The 23,017-nt window shown below is 41.8% G+C and overlaps 1 protein-coding gene across 4 annotated transcripts in view; it reads left to right on the forward strand.

The window, feature by feature from the left end:
• Positions 1-1,392: 1,392 nt before the first annotated feature.
• Positions 1,393-23,017, forward strand: part of LOC139753456 (EGFR adapter protein-like) — an 846,501-nt gene continuing 824,876 nt past the window's right edge. Inside the window, exons 1-2 of one of the 4 annotated variants that reach the window (XM_071669991.1) lie at positions 1,393-1,426; positions 3,111-3,359. In XM_071669991.1, coding sequence (XP_071526092.1) covers positions 3,332-3,359 — 28 coding nt within the window. In that variant the 5' untranslated portion in view covers positions 1,393-1,426; positions 3,111-3,331. Of the gene's footprint in view, positions 1,427-2,852; positions 3,360-23,017 lie in introns of those variants that run through there. The other 3 variants (XM_071669989.1, XM_071669992.1, XM_071669990.1) reach the window with 3 other exon arrangements.

Raw genomic sequence — 23,017 nt, forward strand, 5'->3', positions numbered from 1 at the left:
AGCTGCTTACGGCTGTTCAAGCAGCAGACTCCCGTGTGTGGAGCTCAACATCAACCCACTGAAGTCCACTCAGTCTGCCATTCTCCCTGTGTACTCCTATCAAAAGTGTTGTCTAAGAGGGGAACAAAACTGAGAACAAATTATGGCAAAATTGGCGTCATCTACACCCAAGTGAAGGATACATATGTACACTCATGAATCAACCCACTAATCATTATAGTTATTATACTATTATTTTAATTATTATCTACTGTGTTTTACGAACTGTTCTCAACACTTGCCCTGTAAACTCTTTTTTTGATACGCAAAACTGCTTCGTTCATCCTATATCCCTACCGTTGAAAAACATTTTTCTACCTATGACGAACAACAACGACAGCGAATGAAACCAAATTCTATATCGTTAGAATAAATACAGCACGAAGCCCGGACTTGAGAACCATTGTTAACACACATCGCCAGATTGAGGACGTAAGATTTAAGAGTTCTTCGAAAGATGTAAGGATGGAACAACCACACATCAAGAACAAGACATACAGCAACGAACTTCTTTAAAGTTGTAAATAAGTACTTTGACAGTGTCAGAGTAGTGGAAATATGAAACAGCATGAGGAAATAAATGCAAAGACCATACAGTTCAAAAAAATTGACACCTATACACAAATTCGAATAATTCAGCAACTAAAAATGGTACATTAAATAATTATATGTCTTTAGTAATAACTACAGTATCAGTAAGAACCTATTTTCTTTCTATAAATATGCATCATAAGATACTATTTACCCTAAAAGGCCAGCATGTTTTACATAATGTTTCAGCTTTCAAGCAATGCGCGTAGCGAGTAAGTGGTTTTGGAATTTTCTAGAACACCTGAGGGTGTTACAATTTTCCAGCTGGTCCTACAGTCCATGTAACCAAAGAACCATCAAATCAAACTCGAAAATTTCCTCACACACACACACACACTCACGTTATAGGACTCTCTCTACCTGCATGAGGTTAAGCAGTGAGTGAAAAGTCACCTAAGGCGTGGCTGTATTACTGGAAAAGTAAATACTCGTCAACGAACTCGCTCGAAACGAGTTTATCATTTCCATGCGTCTGGAAGTAGCGAGCCTTAAAACCGCAGATGCCTCTGGAAGGGAAAAAAATGCCGGTTCACACCACGAACATTTCCCAGAAAAGAGGATCCCGGATCAATTACTGATATAATATCTATCTGTGCTTATAGAGAAGCAAGCACGCACTTAAACACGTCATCCGGCAGAACGTAAGACGGTTGTCTTGGGGGGGGGATGGATGTTGGGGAGGAGGAGGGAGCAGGAACGCGGACGAACCCAGCCATGAGAGAGTAAGTCCGGCCGCCTGGCTGTCTCTAGCTCAGTGTGGGTCACGCACCCGGCCGGGGAGGTGTGGTGATGCCAGGTAACCTTGGTGCATTCTATGCTCGTGTTCGCGCTCCCTCCTCCACCAGCTGAGGCGGATTAATCTGATGGACACGTGCCAGCTGGGGGTGTCATGGAGGACATGGTGATGAAGGATTGAAATGTTATATACATAAGGATATGGTGCGGTTCAAAGTTAGGTTGTCTCGAACCACTTGTTGGAAAGTTGGATTTCGGGAGGGGTTTAAACTTGTTCCCAACAGCAGAAAGGAGTTTTAAGTGATTTACCTCGGGATTCCACAGCGCAGAGGTAGTGTTAACTTTGACAATAAGTGATCTTGGAAATGTTCTGTAAAGTGGATTAGCGAAATATTCTGGAATCAACAGATACCAATTAGAAAATGTTTTAAATCATCTGGAAAACAGTGACTTGTCTAGGGATACTTATAATGACACACAAATTGTCGGTCTGGGGGAATTAATTTTATACATGCTGCCCGAAAGTGCATCGTTAAGTTGCGTGGAAAAGTAAATCTTGAAAAGTGTAAGCATGAATTACTTTTCTCCCTGGGGAAAGTGTGGCTATTTCGGGAACTTGCGTTCCAACTACTTTACCTAGCCCATAATAATAATTAAGGCACCTAATAATTGTTTGTTCTTCGCTAACTAAAATTTCTTTGTATATGAAGATATGTTTGTAGCGTAAATTGATTAGTTTTCTCCTGAAAAGGATAATAAAGAAGGAGATTACCTTTTAAGATCCTCTAGAAAACCATCACTTTCGTTAAATGTAGATAGGAAACTGGATAATGTGTTGCACAGGATTTAACTGCTAATGCTCGAGCTAATTTTGCGAATTCCTTTCTGCAACAGAGTAAAATAATTTTGTTCTTATGTCACTTTTAAATTTCTCTAGACGAAAGTTCTTTATTTAAGTTTATTTTCACTTGTATAAAGTTATATCAAACAATAAATGCAATGATTCCTATACTTAAAATCTATTTACGTTTATTTTCACTTATATAAAGTTATAGGACACAATAAATGCAATGATTCCTATACTTAAAATCTAATGCGCTAGTCTTACATTGTTAATAAGGGTGGAATAGATGGGAAAAAAAATAATTTACTCGTTTTTGTTAGCACGAGCTAGGCTTGTGACGGTCTCCTACGAAATAATGAGCCTTGCAACTTGAGAACACTGTACGATATGTGTATTTTGGGGTTGTAAACGAGAAACTTAGATGTCAGTAATATAAAACTTTAGATGTTTTGTTATTTTACGAAAAAAAAAGAAACAGTTTATTCGAAAGCTTCGTCCGCTCAGGAAATGAAGACAACAAATCTTGTGCTAACGGAAGTGACATGAAATTAAACAGCCTCGCCTGAAATTCAGTAGGTTATGAAAATGAAGGCATATATTTCTTGATTTTTTTCCCCTGTCTAGTTTACGAACATAGCAGTGCAGACAGCGTGAAGTGATTTTCAAAAGTTTTGAGATATGTTTTAGGATATTTACGAGTTCTGTAAAATCAAAATGGATGATTTATTTTTTTGACAAATTTTTAACATGAAAATGACCTTTACAGTTGCTGTAATCGTTACGTTTACAGTGTCTTTGATGTTGATTTTTTCCCCAACCGGTGAAAATTGAGTGATTTTTGAAAATTGGAGTATCGTAGAGTAATGAGCTTACACTTTCATTGATAATGATTGTGATTTAGCTGTAGTTTCAGTGCCTCTGAAAATGATGGTGATTTAATTAGTGAGTTTTGAAATCGCCTTGAAGATGAAGGTGTTCTAAACGGGTGAGCTGAGTTGACTTGAAGGTGTCTTAAAAATGAGGCCTTTTAACTAGAGACGAGTGAATTTGAAGTGTCTTGAAAAATGGTGTTTTAAGTCAGCAAGTCTACCGTGAACCACCCTGACTACCACGACCTGCGCCATGACGACCCGGGTCCACATGGGAACCAGTAAGTGTACACAATTTTATGTCCATTTATATGTATGTACCCGAGACGGGACCTTGGTGAGGGGTAGTGGGTAAGTTGAAGGGCTCCTTGAAATTGTTTACTCCCATTAGTTTTGTTACCCAAGTTACTTGCAGTTCAAAGTGTGTCTGTGTAGTAGGAAAGAGTTTTACACTTGTGTTCCCCCCTTACCTTGCTTATATTTACTATGTCTTCTTGCTTTTGTGTGCATTCACGCAAAGCAACACACCAGCCTAAGTCATGTGTGTAATTACCTATTTGTACTCTACGTGGAGGGAGTATTACAATCGTGGAACCCCACCACTTGAACATTATCTACTATAGTATAACCTTTAAACTTTTGTATGCTTTCCGCATTTACCTCTAACTCTATGTTTATTCCTTTCATCCACTATTCTTTTCATTTAAAAGTACTTCTTTACATCCTTGTTAATAACACAAATTTCATATGTAACGCATCTTTTGAAGAATTGTTCTGTATCCATCATAAGTTTGGTGTAAAAACTTAAAAGGTTGTGTTTAGGTCCCCTCCACTTTTCTACCTTCCATGTTGCGTATGTTTAAGGCTCCGAGCTTCTCTTTGTAACTCGGCACTTAATATAGGTACCAACTTTATTGCTCTCCTCTGGACATTCTCTGTTCGCTCTTTTGTGCTGCTTTAGGTGCGGTAACCAAGCCTGAGAAGCATATTCTAGTTTTAGTCCCATGTAACATATGAACAGCTTGCTAAATATCTCCCATCCATTAACTAGGGAGCTGTTCTAATATTTGCCAGCGGATAGCTTGTCTCCTTTACTATTCTCAAACTGTGAGGCCCTCGTGGTGTCAACTGGCGAATTCCACTCTTACACAGAATCCTGAAGTTTATTTTCTGTTAGATGAGTTATACTGAGGACTTCTTTCAAAATGAGGACTTTTTTCAGTGTCCCATCCTCTTTACATTTACATTTGCTCGTGTTGTTTTAGGTATCACAGTAAGTTGGTATGATCCTCTTAGCCTTTCACTTCCCTCATGACCTTTACATCATCCAAAACCAATCTCGTGCTCGAGTCCATCAGCCGAGTCATTCACATAGATCAGGAGATGCACTGGTCCCAGAGCAGACCCCTTCGACATGCCACTTGTGACCTTAACCTATTTCGAGAAGGTTCCGAGACGCGTATCGTTTGTTGCTTTCTACTAGGATAATCTTTAATCCGCTGAAGTAGATTTTTAATCTTTTTAGATTTTATTGTTCTTGTGCACTACCACAAAAAAGATAGTATTTTTCTCGTGTAACAGGACATTAGGTATTAAATGTGTTGAATACGTGAACGTTTACATTTTAGTTTATTTTCTTTTGTGGTGTAAAGAATATGTCTGAACTTGGCCGAATGGAACTTTTATATCTAAGAGATCTGGATACTTTAGCACTTGTGGTTATATGGACCTTGACTGGAAATGAAGTGTTCGCCAAATGTCGTTGGGGAAATTGGAGCAAGATCATCTTGTATTTTGCGGGTGTCTAGTTCGAGTCTCATTTTCATTCTTTGTTATTTTTTTCACTCGTTATAAATCTTCGGGCATATTAACTACTGATTAATTGGTAAAGTGAACACAACTTTGTTAACCTTTAAAAGAACAGAAAAATATGAAACATGGTTAGGTTAAGTAGGAAGCAAAAGGTTAGCTCTCATTAGAATTAATTCAACGGACTTGGGGAAAGGAACTCTTCTGATGTCCATAGATACGAATTTCCTTTTAGATAATTTCAGGTTGCAGTAAAAAGGAAAATAACGAAGGATATAGATATTTTCCTTTCTCGCCCCTTGAGCGCGACGGGATGATCCTCAGGTGTGATGACCTAGCAGTTCATGTACCCTTCAGGGTCTGATCAAAAGCCAGGCCATCATATGCAAGTCGAACCATCGTGCTCAACGGGTTCAGAAAGAAAGGTATACAACATAAAGAACAATGTGCGGTAGCACCAATACAATTTCAGTTAGATATTCACCCGACTCTAAATACGTGTACAACTAGTTTAAGGTATACGAAAGTAAACCTTTTATACTGGATGATATGTTGGTCAGTTGTTTGGTTGGTTGTTTGGGCTTTAGGCCTATTAATTGCCAAGGTCATTAAGGCTGTCAAAGTCAAGCTATACCTACCAAACGAAAAACCTTTGACAACATCTTCAGGTTTAATAGATGATTCTAAGGCCATATTCATCCTCACTATGTATTTGGCTTATATAGGTCAGTATAGCTGCCATCTTGCCAACAGACACCAAAGCTTACAGATAACCAACGGACAGAACAAATACTAAATATTTAACGTGCAGTGCATTAAGTAAGCGTGTTCATTTTGGTTACAGATATTATATATGCCCTTTCATACACTCAGTATCTCGGCAGTAAGTATGGGTCATTTGCAACTGTTTTAAACTTCCCGAATTATACGTTAATTTGTGTTTTAAACTTGCCACATTGTCCGTTACTTTGTGTGTTGCCAAGTGTCGCCATATAGGGGAATGAACATGTGGGGTTGGTTAAGCAAAATAATTATGCAGTCGGCAGAAATCAGAATTTTATTTTATCAATTTAGAGTGTTTCTTATTTGAGCGTTGGTGATTTCGTAACCTTTGATCTATGTCATTACAATTTAAGTACTACAAGAAAATTTACACTTGTTTTCCCGTCTCAACCTTATATGTATACTTTAATTAACTTTACACACACACACACACACACACACACACACACGCACTTAGATTGTTCATAGGTAGCTCAACCTGTGTTTATTATATTCTCTAATGGTTTTCCGAGGTGTAATTGAGAGGGAGCCCACTGGAAATATGTCTTGTGTTCGATTCTTTAAGGCATGTACAAAATACACAAAAGAAACAAAATAACATCGAAGAATCATATAAAGATTATATACAAAAATTAATTTTGGTCACCAATGGGTTTAGATCAATGCAATAGGTCATCTTACTACTTATCTGATTGCTTAAACACCCATGTATAGGATTCATTTTACTATTTAAGTCTTTTTGCTTAAACACTTATGTACCTAATTCTGACAACCATATTCAACTAACCACATGATCCTGTATTCATGTTTGTCTTTTTCATCTATATAACCCATTTACAACGAAAGGCTGTTGTGACCACAGGCTAATTTAGACATAATGAGGCTAAAATAAAGAGGCACAATTTAGAAAAATAGTTACTAAGTAGGAGGAAATGTGTAAGGTTGAATTTGAATAACAGTTTTATTCCCAAGGCAACCACACCCTTTCGCTAACAAGTTTATACGTTTTAGGCGCAACATCTTTACATTTTTCTTTAATATCTTCTCCAAGCAATTCGTTTTAGGTACGTAACTGTGAAGTTTGTGAGGTAAAGACTGCAATGGTTTCACGGTGAATTCAGTATTCGCATGCGTGCAAACAATCGAAATGATCGTTTTGTGTTGAACTGTTGTTAGTCTTAAACGCCATCCTGGCTCCTGGAAAGTGTTGGTTTAATGCACCTGTAAGTGCAGCTGTTGGTTTGAACTATGGCGAGGGACCAGTCCAACCTGAAGTTATGTCTTCTCAAACGAAAGACTTTGACATTTTAGTTTTGTTTTTAGTCTCCGTAATGTTCTTGCTGCTGAGTTGACATGTGATGGATGTGTTAATTATCTGTGATGTAGGATGACTTTTTGAAGTTCGATCTCGCTATCATAGTTCTGGTGCTGAAATTTTTGTCAAGTACAATGGTTACTAACCTGCTGCATTTCGTGAACAGCCTCCTACCACAATGCTCATAGATACGCATATGAGGTTGAACGTATGGCATTCATTAGAGAGCTAGTTAACGGCTCTGCGTTTTGTAAGGACCAAATGCACGGAAAAAAGTTAACATTATTTGATTATGAAATGCCAGTATTGCGTTTACTAACACAAAAGTGGAAATATTATGGAAAATACTTAAAGTAAAGGCACCTTGACAGTTGAAAGTATAGGACGGGTATGAGAAACATATGCTGACATCTTGTGCTATGTTTTATGAAAAATGTAAGTAGCAGTTAAACAATTGCTTTGACCTAAGTAGTGCCAAATCAGAGAGCGCCCACTGTACTTTTGGAACAAAAAATAATGGAAAGAACTCTTAGAAACTCAAAGCTACGGACGTCATTTTTTTTTTTTTTTTGTGAAAGCTTACTATAATTTATAATATGCTCAGTCTCAGTTAACGTACCTATACAGGTAACTATAAAGTTAGCCAAGTCACAACTTACGGTTGATGAGGGTAGATGGTAAAAATGCACGATAGTGGAGGAGGACGTAATTTCTCCCGCCATCCTCCAAGTTCAGCCGGCACGTGTGTTTATGTGATGTGGTTGCCTTACTCGCCACCAGATGGACATCAGGTTACTTGGCGCCCGATTCAAAGCAGATTGATTGTCGTTGAAATATTCCTGCTTGTACCATCGCTTCAGAAGCTGATAAATGGTTCCACTCACCGCTTACCACTGACAAAGCTAGGTGTACCAAAGTGGGACGCGTATTGATAAGTTACTGCCTTCCTATATATATAGACTATGCTACCTGGACTCATAGGAATATATATATATATATATATATATATATATATATATATATATATATATATATATATATATATATATATAGAGAGAGAGAGAGAGAGAGAGAGAGAGAGAGATCCATTAGTAATTCATTCATTTAATAAAAGCTGACTTTCATCATGTTGTTTTTTTCAGCAAAGTGTAGTAGAGTACATTTGTAGTATCATCATCTTTGATATAGAAAAAATATTGCAAAAATAGCGTAACAAGATCAATTTAATCCAGTCAAGCATATCGTCCAACAGATCCTTCACAAAGGGATAACTCCGGGGTTCCAGCGACGAAAAATGAAAGTTTAGACAAATATTTTTAAAAGTTGTTAGGGAGGAAAAAAAACAAAAGAGTCATGTGAAAATTTGAATGATAAAAGAGAGGGTCCCTTGTTAGCGGATTATAACTACCCTTACCTCTTGTAGGTCAAGACCCCTAAGGGCCTTTAATTCGTGAGATGATACACCCTGAGGTCATTGCAAAAGGTCATCGTGATGTAGAGGAGTCGGATGTGTTTAAAAAAGAAAAAAGGAAAAGAAAACGGTGATTTGATTCGTCTTCTCGGGCATCGCAAGGGCATTGTTCTGGCCTCTAATTGATGATTGAAGTTGACGAGTCTTTTTCATGGCCTCTGAATGTTGTGGTGACGCTTCAGCTTGCTCAAGACTGTTGTGTCTCAGGGACGTGATGTTTGGTATTTTGTTGCCCCATGACACACACACACACACACACACACACACACACACACACACAGTCATTAGACAGGATTGATTTTGACCATTATTGCCAAACATCTGTTTTATCATAGATCGCAGCTAAAGTTTCCGTTGGGTAGCGAACTTGTCGGAAGGTCTGGCTGGCTCCAAGACGCAAGAAAGGCGTAGTGCAGGGAAAAAAAAAAGAAAGAAAACAGCAAATTAAAACACACACACTCAAGAGCCTAACAAAGAATTGGAGTCGAGTCAACATTGTCAATTGGAATCGGGCCGTGAATTCTGCAAGGGCGGAGCAATTCCCACTTCTATGATGGAGGGATTTAAGGGCTATTGTTCAGCTTGGCAGCGAGACGTGTTCGTTCGCCCTTGCTGTAATGTTCGTTTGTGGACTGTAGTGCCAGATATTAGCCAGCACCACGGGAAACCCAAGAGCTCGCAGGGAGCAGCCCTTAATAGGTCGGAGTTGTTGAGACGTCGCGCGTTTTCTTTCTCTATAGTCGTCCCTCGAGTGTCGTTTAAATTGCTAATTAAAGTGATTTTAAACGATGCCCAGTACGCACTATACCTTATGCTATAAGATGTTACGTCTGTAATGTTAGATTTACGACTGCATTTGTGTTTTCATTCATCCATTCCGATGAGATTTCAATGGTAGTATATTCTCTCTGTGGTACACGGTGTGTTCCTTCATTGCTAATTTCCTGTCGTTTGATGTGCCAGAGGAAGCGATGTGTGGGCTTTACCATCCTCTCTCCATCTGTATAGATTAGGAATTTAGGATACTATTGATGATGTCCCTCGGCAGATAGCCTCCTCGTCATAGACCATCAGATCCTCTGTTAGCTGGCCTTCTCAAGCAGGGTCTTACATCATTTAAATAACCTCATTGTAGACCATAAGGTCCTTTTGTAAAATAGTTTTTTTTTTTTTTCAGTATACTGCCTTCCAGCAGATAATCGCAGTCTCACCATAGACCATCGGGTCTTCTGTCGTCCTACTTGCTCATTTGTACTGTCCTCCTGCATCGTTGTAAACCACCTGGTCTTGTTATGTGTCCTCTGGGTCCCCCAGAGCCCCTGCGTGTAGCCCAAACGTCGGCCCGTGTCCCAGTGTCCAACAGACTGACCCCGCCGAGTCCTCCCTGAGGCGTCGCTTCCCCCCGCCACACCTCCAAACACTCCACCGTGTTGACATTCCTCTCGCCTGGTTATTGCCTGAGTTTGTCCTTCCTCCTCACTCGCGGCCTTCCTCTTTTTTCCACTCTCGCCTCGCACATCGCCACACACACCTTGTGCGTTATTCACTCTCGGCTCTGTCTATCCTTTCCGTATGCCGGTGTGTGATTCTCGCTATTTTTTGTATCACGGGGAAGGAATTTTACACTCTCGTTGCCTCGTCTCTTAACCTTGTATATATAGACTGACTTTAACACACACACACACACACACACACACACACACACACACATACTCACGTATACAAACCCCCAGCTTACGTCAGGTACCCTCTTATTGAGGATGAGAAGCTTGGATAGATGTGAACTGGCTGCACTGTCCAGTGTTCGAACCCGGGCCCGTTAGGATAGTGGGTCGTAGTGCTAGCCATTGCACAGTGGAGGCTTGTGTGTGTGTGTGTGTGTGTTATTAGTATTAATCCGACTTATTCGTATTTATGGTTTATGCACGTAATAACCAATGTCACAGATCTACATTTTCACCATAAGCACTTTTTAAACTCTGATTGCCCCAACATATGTTGATCAACTGACTTATTTCCATTGTATCACAGGTAACTTCTTTTTTAGTTGGTCTTTCTGACATCCTTCTTAAAACCCCTTTTAATGTTTCATGTGTTCTTCAGTTACTAGTCCTTGTGTTCTTGAGCTCATTCGAAAACCTCCGTGGTGTGCAGACTGACTGGCGAATTTTAAAGATATCTTTGGATAAAAAAAAAAGTGTTTGCATCTGTCTATTTCTCTGTCACGAGACGAACTTCATTAGACTTGCTCAAATAGAATGTCTGACACAGACTTAGTAAATGGTTGCGCTGACATCTGGGACAAAGGCTTACCTCGCTGCACCAGGTCCTGTGAAGTCTTTCTCGCGTTGAGGGAAAGAGCAAAATGAGGAACAGGTGCAAGTCTGTGTACCCTCAGATGTTACGAATGTTGACGAATGAAGATTTCTACCCTCCCCCTCCCATGACGTATGAAGATTTCTCTTCTCCCTCTCTCTCCCTCCATCCCAGATATGATGTATTTCATGATTTTTTTTTATGTGTTTTTAGACATTTTTTTTTAGTAGCGAACTGCAGGTGTTTTTTTTTTTTTCAACATAGAAGCGACTTACGTGTTGTTATAAACGTTAAATTCATCAGACGGGTGTTGAATTGTACGTTAAATGGTATTCTGCTAAGGCATCTTAGCTCGATAGTTCGACGTTTGGATACGATAGCCTAGTCCTTGACCTAACCTTTAAGGGTCGTGCCCAAGGGTCGTACCGCCATGTCAGAGGGTCGTCGCTTCGTGCTGGATAGTCGAACCGTCGTGCTCGAGGGCTGTGCCTTCGTGCTCAAGGATCGTACCTTCGTGTTCAGTGGTCATATCTTCGTACTCAAGGGTTCTACCCTCGTGCTCAAGGGTCGTACCTTTGTGTTCAAGGGTCGTCGAACCTTCGCGTGCTTAAAGGGCCTCCCGTCCTTTCCATCCAATATAAAAAAAAAGTTTATGTCATGCTCAAGGGGCCATCCCTCCGTACTGTGCTTCGAGGCCTCCTGTTCGTACCCCTCCCGTGCACAGGGGGGTCATGCCATCGTGCTCAAGAGGTTAATATCAGCTGGCTCGAATCCCCCGGTTCATACACTAAACCGGTTTCCGGCGGTGGTATGTGAGTGGTGCAGTGCTCCGTCTCCAGTGTATGCTGCTTCGGTGGAGTCGAGAGGGCGTTCGTCTGCATTGTCCCGGTGTACTGAGGCAATGCCGTGGTTCAAACCTCGTTAAGATTTGTAAGACGTAGATCTGATTCAGTGTTCAGTTTGTGGGAGCCTTAGTTTTGCATATATATATATATATATATATATATATATATATATATATATATATATATATATATATATATATATATCCAGGTATAGGAATGTGAAAACCCCCCGTATCGAAATGCAAAAATATTTTGGAATCTCTGCAAAACTCATATGCAGCAGATTAACACAACACACACACGCACACAAAAAGAATAGACCAGTGGAACAAACAGTTGCCAGCATTTGAAAAATCGACTTTGAAAATGGATAATTGTGGAAAAAAGTAAGAGAGAGGGGGAGAAAAAATCGTGAACGGAAATAGTTACTGGTATCAGGTATATATATATATATATATATATATATATATATATATATATATATATATATATATATATATATATATAAACTAGTGAGAAAAAATCCTGTTGCGAGGTAAAAGCCGAATTGAAGGTTAGATCCCGTTTGTGTGTGTGTCTGTGTTTGTGTCTGTGTGTGTGGAGGAATTTTTTTTATACGAAGTGTAGAAAACTGGAAATATGTCGACTGCTGCAATCTCATGCAGTTTGTCTTCCTGGACACATTTTTTTTTTTTCTATTTTCCTTGGCAGATGTTGAGTGTTTCTCTGGGTACACGAATCCTCACCTCCCGTGTTGACACTTCATCTCCCGCCCCTTATCACCTCTTTTCATCTCACTTCATCTTGATTGTTTCGCCTCATCTCACTCTGTTAGGGTTTTCTTCATGTCATTTAGTGTTTTTTATTTTTACCAGACCTCGTGTTACCTCATCTTCCCTTCTCTTGAATGTGATCTCATTTCATGTCACCTCTTCCTCATGTCACTTCATGTGCTACCCCTTATATCGTCTCGTCTCACCTCATGTCACCTCTCGTGTCACTTCATCGTGCCTCATTTCTTACTTGTATCATCCTGCTCTGCATGTCATTCTCTCTCTCTCTCTCTCTCTCTCTCTCTCTCTCTCTCTCTCTCTCTCTCTCTCTCTCTCTCTCTCATCAGGCTGCAAGTGCATCACGTTTCACTTCACCTCAGTATGTTTCGCCCTGCCTCACTCCATCTTCATGTGAGGCTTGCATCGCCTTCTCCTCCTCTGACGTCATCTTCACCCCTCCTCCTCCTCCTCCTCCTCCTCCTCCTCATTCCGTCCGTCCATCTTATCCTACCTCACACTTTACCTTGCCTCATTTCATCGGCAGATCAGAGACGCGAGCCAAATGCCGCTCACTCGAACAGGAAATTAGATTCCAAATCCCTAGGTTTATTGGCGGGGGGGTTTCTGGGAGCCACAGAATTTACTGACGCTCTTCGCCCAGGGCTACAGAACATCCTGGGGTCTTTCATCAGAGCCTCTCATCTGTCTCTTGCTCCTGACATACCCCCACAGAGATTTCGTACCCTCCCCCAGAGATTTCTTGACCTTGTTGTTGCTGTTGGGGACTTGGCGGGTCTTGTCCACGCTGTGGTCTTGACAGCGAAGACCCTGGACAGTGTTTCGTCGAGCTGCCCTACCTAAAGAGGTCTCCAAAGCTGTTTGTGAAGACTACGCCGAAAATCATCCTAATACTGTGAGCACACACGGGTGATATTCGTTTTCCTGTTTGTAGTCACAGAACTCTCTGTTGAATGTTTACAGAGCCACAGAATCACCAGGTTTGTTATTAATCACTGAAATTCATTGAAGTTATCATGGTCACTGATTATACTGGCATCGCAGTCAGAAGTAACAAGCACTTGAATTGATAACCCACTCTTGCACTATGGGACATACGTAACAGCTAGTTTTCAATAGTTTGCACTGGATACGGATGACTAGGACAGTAAATGCATTAGCTCGCTTCCATTTTGTAGCACTGGCCAGCTCGGTCCTAGCCATTTATGTATTCGTAATTGCCCAAGGACCCCTCGTTTCTAAATCAGTTCATCATCTATAGATGAGTTGGTTGGCTAAATTTAGAATGCTGTCCACATTCCACTTATGTCAAGTATAGCTTGAAGTATTTCCCCTTGAGTTATTACGCGGCTTTCAAGCCAGAAGTTAAGAACAGGTATATATATACAGATATATATATATAGAATATATATATATATATATATATATATATATATATATATATATATATATATATATATATATATATATATATAGCTAGAAGGCAGCAGCGAACGTTCCCTCACTTCTTGTCATTGGCTCCATCTCGCTTCACATGCGAGACCGTAGACTCGTTGGTTTGTTGGAGGGTTCTTGGGAGTGTTGACCGTAGAGATGGGGATTTGGGAGTTAAAGACTTAGGTAGGGATTTGTTGGAGGGTTCTTGGAAGCGTGTTGAAGACCTCCGAAGCGTCTGAATGAAGACTCGTTGACCTCCACTCTTTCGTTGCGAGGCCACGACGTCTCTGGACGGTGGTGATGTGTTCTTATCATCCATCAGCCTCGGGAGTGTGGGTTTTATTCGGGTTCGCTGTACGCGCAGGCTCTGTGTGGTTTTAAGCGAGTCACTGGTGACGTCATACGGACAAGTAAGGATCGGGGGGGTTGAGGGCTAGCGTGGCGTGCGGCTCAAGGTTTGTTTACTCCGGGCAGAGTATGCGGGCTGCTATTACCTTCACCTCCAACTCCTCCACCTCCTCCTCCACCACCTCCTCCACCTGCTCCTTCACCACCACCACCACCTCCACCTCCTCCTCCTCCACCTCCTCCTCCTCCATCTCCACCTCCTGTTTATCCCACTGAGAATCGTCAGATCTTCGGGTGTTAAGCTTAACCTATTGAACACCATGGTACGACCCTTGAGCGTGGCGGTACGACCCTTGAGCACGACGGTACTACCCTTGGGTATGAGTGTCTGATACACACACACACACACACACACACACACACACACACACACACACAGAGTCGAGGCACTTACACAGAACATTTACCCAGTCACAGTGGGACTCATCAGCAGGTTATGAGAAACACTACAACGGGAGCGACAGGGCGTCACTCACCTCTCCAGCAGGCCTGCCGCTCCTCTCCAAGTTGCTCTGTTGTGTAACACGTCGTGTCGACCCGGAAATGCATACATCAAGATAAACCCAGAAGACAACTCTTACACGAATCCACTCTTGACTGAAGCTTCTGTCGTACAGCAGTCCCTGTGGCATCTACCATACCTGCACTCGCTGTCTGTATAGATAAGTAATTTTGGTTACGTTTTTCATCGTCCTACAGATGACGTCGACATGGAACATTAGGTCTTATGTTCCCGGGCTCTCCCATGTATTGGGTAAATATAAAATTCAGTCTCACATGCCTCATTTGAATTGTAAAAAATGTGACGTAACTTTCCTAATTCAGAGTCCAGACACAAGGTGTTTTGAGGTAATTGGTTTACGTTATGTTTTTTCTTCTTCATTAGGATTATGTAAGTGGCCAGTCACCCACCTTTGCTGTTCTTCCGGGAAGGTCTATGGGTTAAAGGAAAGACAATGTATTTCAAGCAGGTGTTTCCACCAATGTGGTATAGAGAGATTTAAGTGGTTGCAAGCACGTTCCTGAAGAGTTACGTTCCCGAAGGGTTACGTTCCTGAAGGGTTACGTTCCCTGAAGGGTTACGTACCTGAAGGGTTACGTACCTGAAGGGTTACGTTCCCTGAAGGGTTACGTTCCTGAAGGGTTACGTTCCCTGAAGGGTTACGTTCCTGAAGGGTTACGCTCCCTGAAGGGTTACGTTCCCTGAAGGGTTACGTACCTGAAGGGTTACGTTCCCTGAAGGGTTACGTTCCTGAAGGGTTACGTTCCCTGAAGGGTTACGTTCCTGAAGGGTTACGTTCCTGAAGAGTTACGTCCCTGAAGGGTTACATTCCTGAAGAGTTACATTCCTGAAGGGTTACGTTCCCGGAAGGATTACGTTCCTGAAGAGTTACGTTCCCTGAAGGGTTACGTTCCCTGAAGGGTTACGTTCCCTAAAGGGTTACGTTCCTGAAGTTACGTTCCCTGAAGGGTTACGTTCCCTGAAGGGTTACGTTCCTGAAGGGTTACGTTCCCTGAAGGGTTACGTTCCCTGAAGGGTTACGTTCCCTGAAGGGTTACGTTCCTGAAGAGTTACGTCCCTGAAGGGTTACGTTCCCTGAAGGGTTACGTTCCTGAAGAGTTACGTCCCTGAAGGGTTACGTTCCCTGAAGGGTTACGTTCCTGAAGAGTTACGTTCCCTGAAGGGTTACGTTCCTGAAGGGTTACGTTCCTGAAGGGTTACGTTCCTGAAGGGTTACGTTCCTGAAGAGTTACGTTCCCTGAAGGGTTACGTTCCCTGAAGGGTTACGTTCCTGAAGAGTTACGTTCCTGAAGGGTTACGTTCCTGAAGGGTTACGTTATGTTCCTTGACGTTCAGAGGCCTGTCGTGTGGCGGGAGCGTGATACATGTCGAAGGTTCGACGAGTGATAAGGGTAGCCTCGCAGTCATGTAGCTAGACATGATCTCTGGTAATTCTTCACACAGACAAAAAAAAAAAAGAGATATTTCTTCTTGCTCTGGGATGCTCTTACCACACAAACAATTATGTTAAGATATAGCTTAGGAACAGATGACACTATACGTTCATCCCTCGTAGATTTTCCTGGTGTCGCTGTGTGTGTGTCTTAGTTGTTTTTCCCTGACATAAATGCTGATGAACTAAGCCTTTTTTTTATTGTTTCCTTACCCTGAGCTTAGGAACAGATGACACTTCTCGTTCATCTCTCGTGGATTTTCTTCCTGTCGCTGTGTGTGTGTCTTAGTTGTTTTTCCTAACATATATGCTGATCGACTAAGCCTTTTTTTTTTGTTTTTCCTTATCCTGTAAGAATGTCTTTCTCATATCTTCTGCCGTTCTTAATTCTCCTGATAAGAAACGCATCTCTCATTGAAAGTGTGTGAGAAGGTTAAAGGAACTTTTTGAGGTTGGAAAGGCAGCTGAGGGTGAAGGGTAAGTGAATTATTAATCTTGGATGTGATTTACTGCCATATATAAATGCTGTTTACGTTATGCTGTGTGTAGGTACTACTGTTATGAATAATGTTGCCATGATGATACTCTTTTTTTATTATTATTTACGATTATTATTGTTGTAATGATGTGGATGGTGATGTTGACGACTGATGATGGAAATGATTTTCATGAATATTTTTTTTTTCGTCTTATTTCCTGAATCAGCAAACAGGCATTCATTTCGAGAGAATATTATCATTGAATATATACATGCACAGTTATATCTATCTATATCATATATATATATATATATATATATATATATATATATATATATATATATATATATATATATATATATATATATGTGTGTGTGTGTGTGTGTGTGTGTGTGTATATTCTGTAACTTTCCCTCGGTGGCAGAGAACCAGTTGGCGGAAAATTACCCTGATTTTCCCTGATAATTTCATCCAGGCAACTTGAGACTTCGAGTCCCAGTTCATAAAGTAATCTGGTCTGACTATTGACAGCTGGAGTTAACCGGGCCAATGAGCGACGCTTCTCTCGTCTCCTCTGCCAATCAGGGGAAACGATACTTCCTGATTAGGCTGACTGTCATGAGAGACAGGAGCTTCCTCTCATCCCATCCTGAAGTGCAGTTGATTCTCGAATTCTCTGTTTCATTTACCTGTATAAGACAACTGTCGTATTGGAACCATATCTCAGCACACACTCTCTGTTCACCTGTCTCGATCATCCTGTCCATGGACTACCCTATGGAAACCTGTCTCTTGCACTGTCATTTTCTCATGGGATCGTCCAGTCTCGGTGTGCATATTGTCCTCAGACATGACATTGCATGTCCAACACGTCTCCTTACTTGATCCTTCCTCTTACATCCAGAACCCCAAGACTCGTCCCCATACAACTATGCTGGGACTGCTGTACTGCAGTCAGACATACCCTCGTCTTTGCCCTAGCTGACGGTGCGCTCTCTCTCTCTCTCTCTCTCTCTCTCTCTCTCTCTCTCTCTCTCTCTCTCTCTCTCTCTCTCTCTCTCTCGATGGTATGGTCTTCCACATCGAACTTCGTAGACTGGAACAGGTCATTTAGTGTTGTGTAGAATTTTAAATCAGTATCTGAAATGACTGGCGAGAAATATAAAAAAGGATATCATCAACATGTCTGTTTAACCAAACAGTCTTAGTTTCAGAATCTTCCATGTCCCAAGTTTACAAGTACGGGACACACGAGGGATTGTTGCACACTCACACCAGATCCCCCCGGGTAAAAGTATTTACCATTGAAAAGTGAATGATGAATTACCTACACTCATTTTAATCCGCGTGGCAGTATTGCTGCTCGGAATTCTGGCAGCACTTAAACCAATGACCTCTGAGAGGTAGCGATACACATGGGGGACAAAGTTAAAGAGAGACTTAACATTGCACCTCACTAAGTTTCCACTCAAGCACAGTTTACAGGGATTGACGAATGTAGACCAGATCTACGCCGTCAATAAAGGACGACTAATCACTTTGATTAATGTGTATGTTATTGATCCTATTGATCTTATTGATCTTTCGTGAGGATTATTGGTTTCACTGAGTTCACCTCACCACCAAAGCTTCCATGAGTTTTTTGGCGTTTGTGGATTACCCCGTGTCTTTAATTCCTACTCCGTTACTCATTTTTTTTTGTAGTGTAGTTACGATGAATGGAGCTGTGTCTCTGTCATCGAATATAGATACCAAGTTATGGTTTTACAGTACTTTACCTGGAAGAGGACGTTGCTCTTAACGACGTGCTGTGGTTTCCGCTCGCTACTGCTGAGTGCAAACGAGTCAAGGAGAAAGTTATGGTTTTCTGAGGGAATGTTTCGGTGAACGAAGGATTCCAAAATCGTTGCCTTCAAGGGCGTAGATTAACTGATATGGACAGCAAGTATCAGTACAGTACAGTTAGATACTTTTGTCTGTGATGTATATTGCAAATTCGGCCTTACGATGAAGACCTATATGGCCAGAATTCTTAACTCTGTGGTCTCTACCTTCCATCAACACTCACCATAACCAGTGCTTCATATCCCCTCGAGCGGGCCCCTGATATGTGTGAAATTTCGCCCACATCCGGGCGACTAATTTTCGTACATATTTCATGCACTATTTACATATGCATGGGCTCACAGTCCGGAAGACATTAGACTGCCATTGCGAGGGGGGGTGTGTATCGTACACACTGCTTAAAGATATACTTCCGCGTAGATCATGTTTATATGTGGTATTGAATAGGAAAAGCCTGTGTGAGCTGCACAGTGTCTCGGACTGTGAGAAAGAATATGAAGTGGAAAGTTGTGTCTCGAGCATTGTCTCGCATGTTTATTTCTCTCCACAAGTCTCTCGACGCTGGGTATGCCTTTTATGCAATGGCGCCATTTCTTTTTTGTTTTTTTTTCCTAGATTTTATATCTGTGTGTCACACAGGGTTTTGTATATCACTGGTTCGTTCAGTAATGCTCTCGCCGCTATGGCTCCTCCGGAAGTATATGTCACTTCCTCTTCATTTACGAAGGCTTCATCCAGCAGTTTGAAATATTTGGCCAGACCCGTAAATGAAGGTAAAAGTCACAGTGAACTAGAGTAAAGAAAACAGAGGCAGAATTAAGCTTGGAGTGTAGAGTGTTGCCATCGGATGTCGAGTGAGCGAAGTCTGTCTGTTGGCGTGGTGGAGATCGGGTGCCCTGTGGAGAGGAGGAGGTGGGAGTCGACTCTTCTGCGAGATCCGGGCGCTCTTGGTTGTAGGGACGAGTTGTAGTCTTCTGAGTGAGAGATTTTCGACCGTTTCGGATGTATGGAGACGCCAGACTGTACCGTTTTCTGTGGGAGTCGAACCTTCTGGGTGAAGGGGAGCAGACTGTGCTCGTCTGTGAGAGTTTACCCATTCTTGATGTAGGGGAAGCTGTACTCCTCTGTTGTAGTCTGTGCTTCTTGTTGTTGTTAGGAGGTGATTGGGACTCTTGTACAACAGTGGGAACCATCTTAGAGAACTGGGTAGTTGAAAGTGATTTGATCTTCCTGGACACGATGGCTTTGGCGAGATTTGGTGCCTTCTAAAAGCTTTTATTCAAAAATAGCAGTCATTGTCATCCTACGTCTAAGTAATCTGGGTCTTCATGTTTGTAGGCTCTTGTTGACCCATGTCTCCCTATGACCACTGTCAGTCACGAGGAATTAGTGGGTGTTGCTTAAGCAGATTTCGTTTTCCCTCATTATTGTCTCCAATCTTGATTTAGAAAAGAATATTCGTCGCGTCGATCTTCGTTTTGCTTGAATGAAAGAACTTTGATGTGGCATGTTTTTCTTTTCAAACTAATGTGTCGTCACACGAAGGAGAAGTATTGTATGTTTTCTGTTCTTATTTCCCTTGATTTTGTTCGCTGTGAGAGTGATATCTGCTGTCGGGTTAGAGAACGTAAATAAATATTTCCTTCGTTAAGCTTGCCCCTCGCGTTAAGCTTGTCTAGCTTTGAGCTTGCCTCGCGTTAAGCTTTTTTATCACTAATAGCTTCTCTTGCCACCGTGTGATCATCCGTAATACTCAAGAGTTAGAACTACACAATACAGTGACCTGTTCATAACGAGTAAAGTATGTGGTCTTCGAAGTATCTCTCTCACGTGAAGAAAGTGTCAAACTTTTTTTTTCCTTCGGTTGGTGGTTTTAATTTGATCTGTAGGGCTTCCTCCACAACAGCAGGTAGATAGATCTAAAGCCACGAATGACCAGCCAGACAACGAGTGACCTACAAGAGATTATATAAGAATAGACTCAGCGACTGAAAAAAGTTACAGACATTAATTCACACTTTCCAAAATGTTATGACAAGGGAATATAAACATGGCGAGCTCTGATGGTCACATTAGCATGGCTTGTCCAACGCAGGCGTTAAATCATTTACGAAGCCACGGTAAACAGTTGGGAACATTTGGCCCAGCCGTAAATGAAGGCAAACATCACTGTAAACCAAAAGGAAGTAATGATTTAGAATTACGGCGACTAAGTCGGTCGGACTTCAATCAGTTAACTGGAAAGGTAAATATTTATATATGTTTTAGTTTGGCGGGAGAAATACTTAAGTATGGGAAGGTGGGTTTGATGCTGTGCAGGACGTGCCCAAGAGAGAGAGAGAGAGAGAGAGAGAGAGAGAGAGAGAGGGGGGGGGGAAGGGAGAGAGAGAGAGAGAGAGAGAGAGAGAGAGAGAGAGAGAGAGAGAGAGAGAGAGAGAGAGACTGTCGCACTGTCTTCATGAAGGGTCATCCTTTTTCACTATTGGATGTTCACCAGTCAACAAGAGTCGAGTCAACTGGTAACTCCTGTTACCGGACGCAGAAAGAATCTAAAATTCTTCTTAGAATGTCATTGAAAAGAAATATTTTTAGAAGTTATGATCTAGTTTAATTTTAGTTGATAAGGCAGAGTCTTGAGTTAAACGATGAATATCAGAATTGAGAACAGTGCTATCTGTGTGTGTGTGTGTGTGTGTGTGTGTGTGTGTATGTGTGTGTGTGTGTGTGTGTGTGTGTATGGGGGAGGGGGGAAGAGGAAGACTAGTGTTTATTCGACATACTGGTAACAAAATACGTAGGCAAAAGAAAGATAAAACGGGAAACAGAACCATGTGACATTGCGCTCATGTAGCGCTCTCGTGTGTAATGTAATACAATATGACACATGTCACCCAAATGTTGTGTGTCTGACTCTGCTTGCGGTGTTGTTGTTGTTTTTATATTGTTGCTTAGTAAACAACCGGTTGTTGGCGAATGTTGAAACCGTAGGGCACAGGAGAGTTAGTGTATGAGGGGGTGGGTGTTTATGATGGTAAGGGGAGGGGGTGAGAGAAGGACGCATGTTGTAGATTTTAAACTGGTATGAGAGAGCTTTCATTTATTGTGTTGTTGTTATTGGATTTACACTGAGACATTCCTTGGTCATATATTCAAGCGGTGGAAGGAAGTTTGGTTCTAATATATTTTAGTAAAATGCATTCTACGTAAAATAAGTTTGCGAAGTTCGCCTTACGAATTTTATCATGCAAGACAGTAAGATATACACCAACTAACACATTTGAATATACGACATTCTATTTTTTTTTTCCCCTCAAGGGAACAGCAGTAGCGTCGTGATGCGGACTCAAGAAATAGATATTTATATAAGAAAAAAAATGATTTGATATCTGTAATGGTTGCTGGGTTCGTATGTGCTAGCTGCGTTCTTCATCTCAGACATTGTTTAAAGAGCGAAAGAACTCGCCAGAAAATATAAAGACGCATTCTCATTCATTGTTGCCGTACCTCCAGCGAATACATTCAGAGCTTTCTCCACCTTAATGCAACCCAGCGACAACAAAAACAGGAATGCTTAACGAAGTAGGTTAATTCGGTCAAAAAAATATAAACCCGCATCACCCCCCCCCAGAAAAGCCCAGGTGTATTCAAAGACCTGCGTTCCACGCCGTGTGTACTCGTTCCCCTCAAGTGCGAAAACGTCTAGACGTGAGAGGGAGAGAGAGAGAGAGAGAGAGAGAGAGAGAGAGAGAGAGAGAGAGGGGAGAGAGAGAGAGGAAAAAAGTAGAAAACACTTCAGAAAAAACGTACCATGGTGAGAGGCGAGCGCGGTGTACTGTAAGAGACGGATGAGAGCTTCCTGACGGGGGCGGCCCCGTACCTGGACGAGTCCTCCTTGTAAAGGCCTCTCGGTACCTGGGGCGTCTGTCGGTCGATACGAAGACGGCGGCGTCGTGGCCGCCTCCGTAAGTCGCTGGCTTTCCCCGGGACGCGCCCGTGCACTTACCATGAAATTAAAACCATGTAAACAAGACCACCAACACAATGCACAGAGAGAGAGAGAGAGAGAGAGAGAGAGAGAGAGAGAGAGAGAGAGAGAGAGAGAGAGAGAGAGAGAGAGGGAGGAGGAGGAGGAGGAGGACGTGGAGGAGGGATAGGAAAAAAAAAAAGATCGTGTTCTTGGATTCGGCGAGGGAGTTGGATCCGGCGATTTCCATCGCTGCTCGACGGTTGGGGGAGAGTCGTATTCATATTGGGATTTTATTTTTATTTCTTTTTTTTTTTGCTGAGGATACGTTTGTGCTTTTATTAGGACGGGAGTGGTGGCGTCCCCCAGGGTGACTGGCTGTGTCCCGGCGTCTGTCACTTCTAAAGGAGGACACAAAAACAGTCGCTCGATCACACTGAATGCGACCGGTTGAGATCTCTTCTGCCCCCTGAGTGCAGCGGAGACACGTTTCCTCGAAAGGGCGGAACTTATTTTCCCGA

Source organism: Panulirus ornatus, chromosome 14, assembly GCF_036320965.1.
Source record: "Panulirus ornatus isolate Po-2019 chromosome 14, ASM3632096v1, whole genome shotgun sequence".
NCBI classification, from domain to species: Eukaryota; Metazoa; Arthropoda; class Malacostraca; order Decapoda; family Palinuridae; genus Panulirus; species Panulirus ornatus.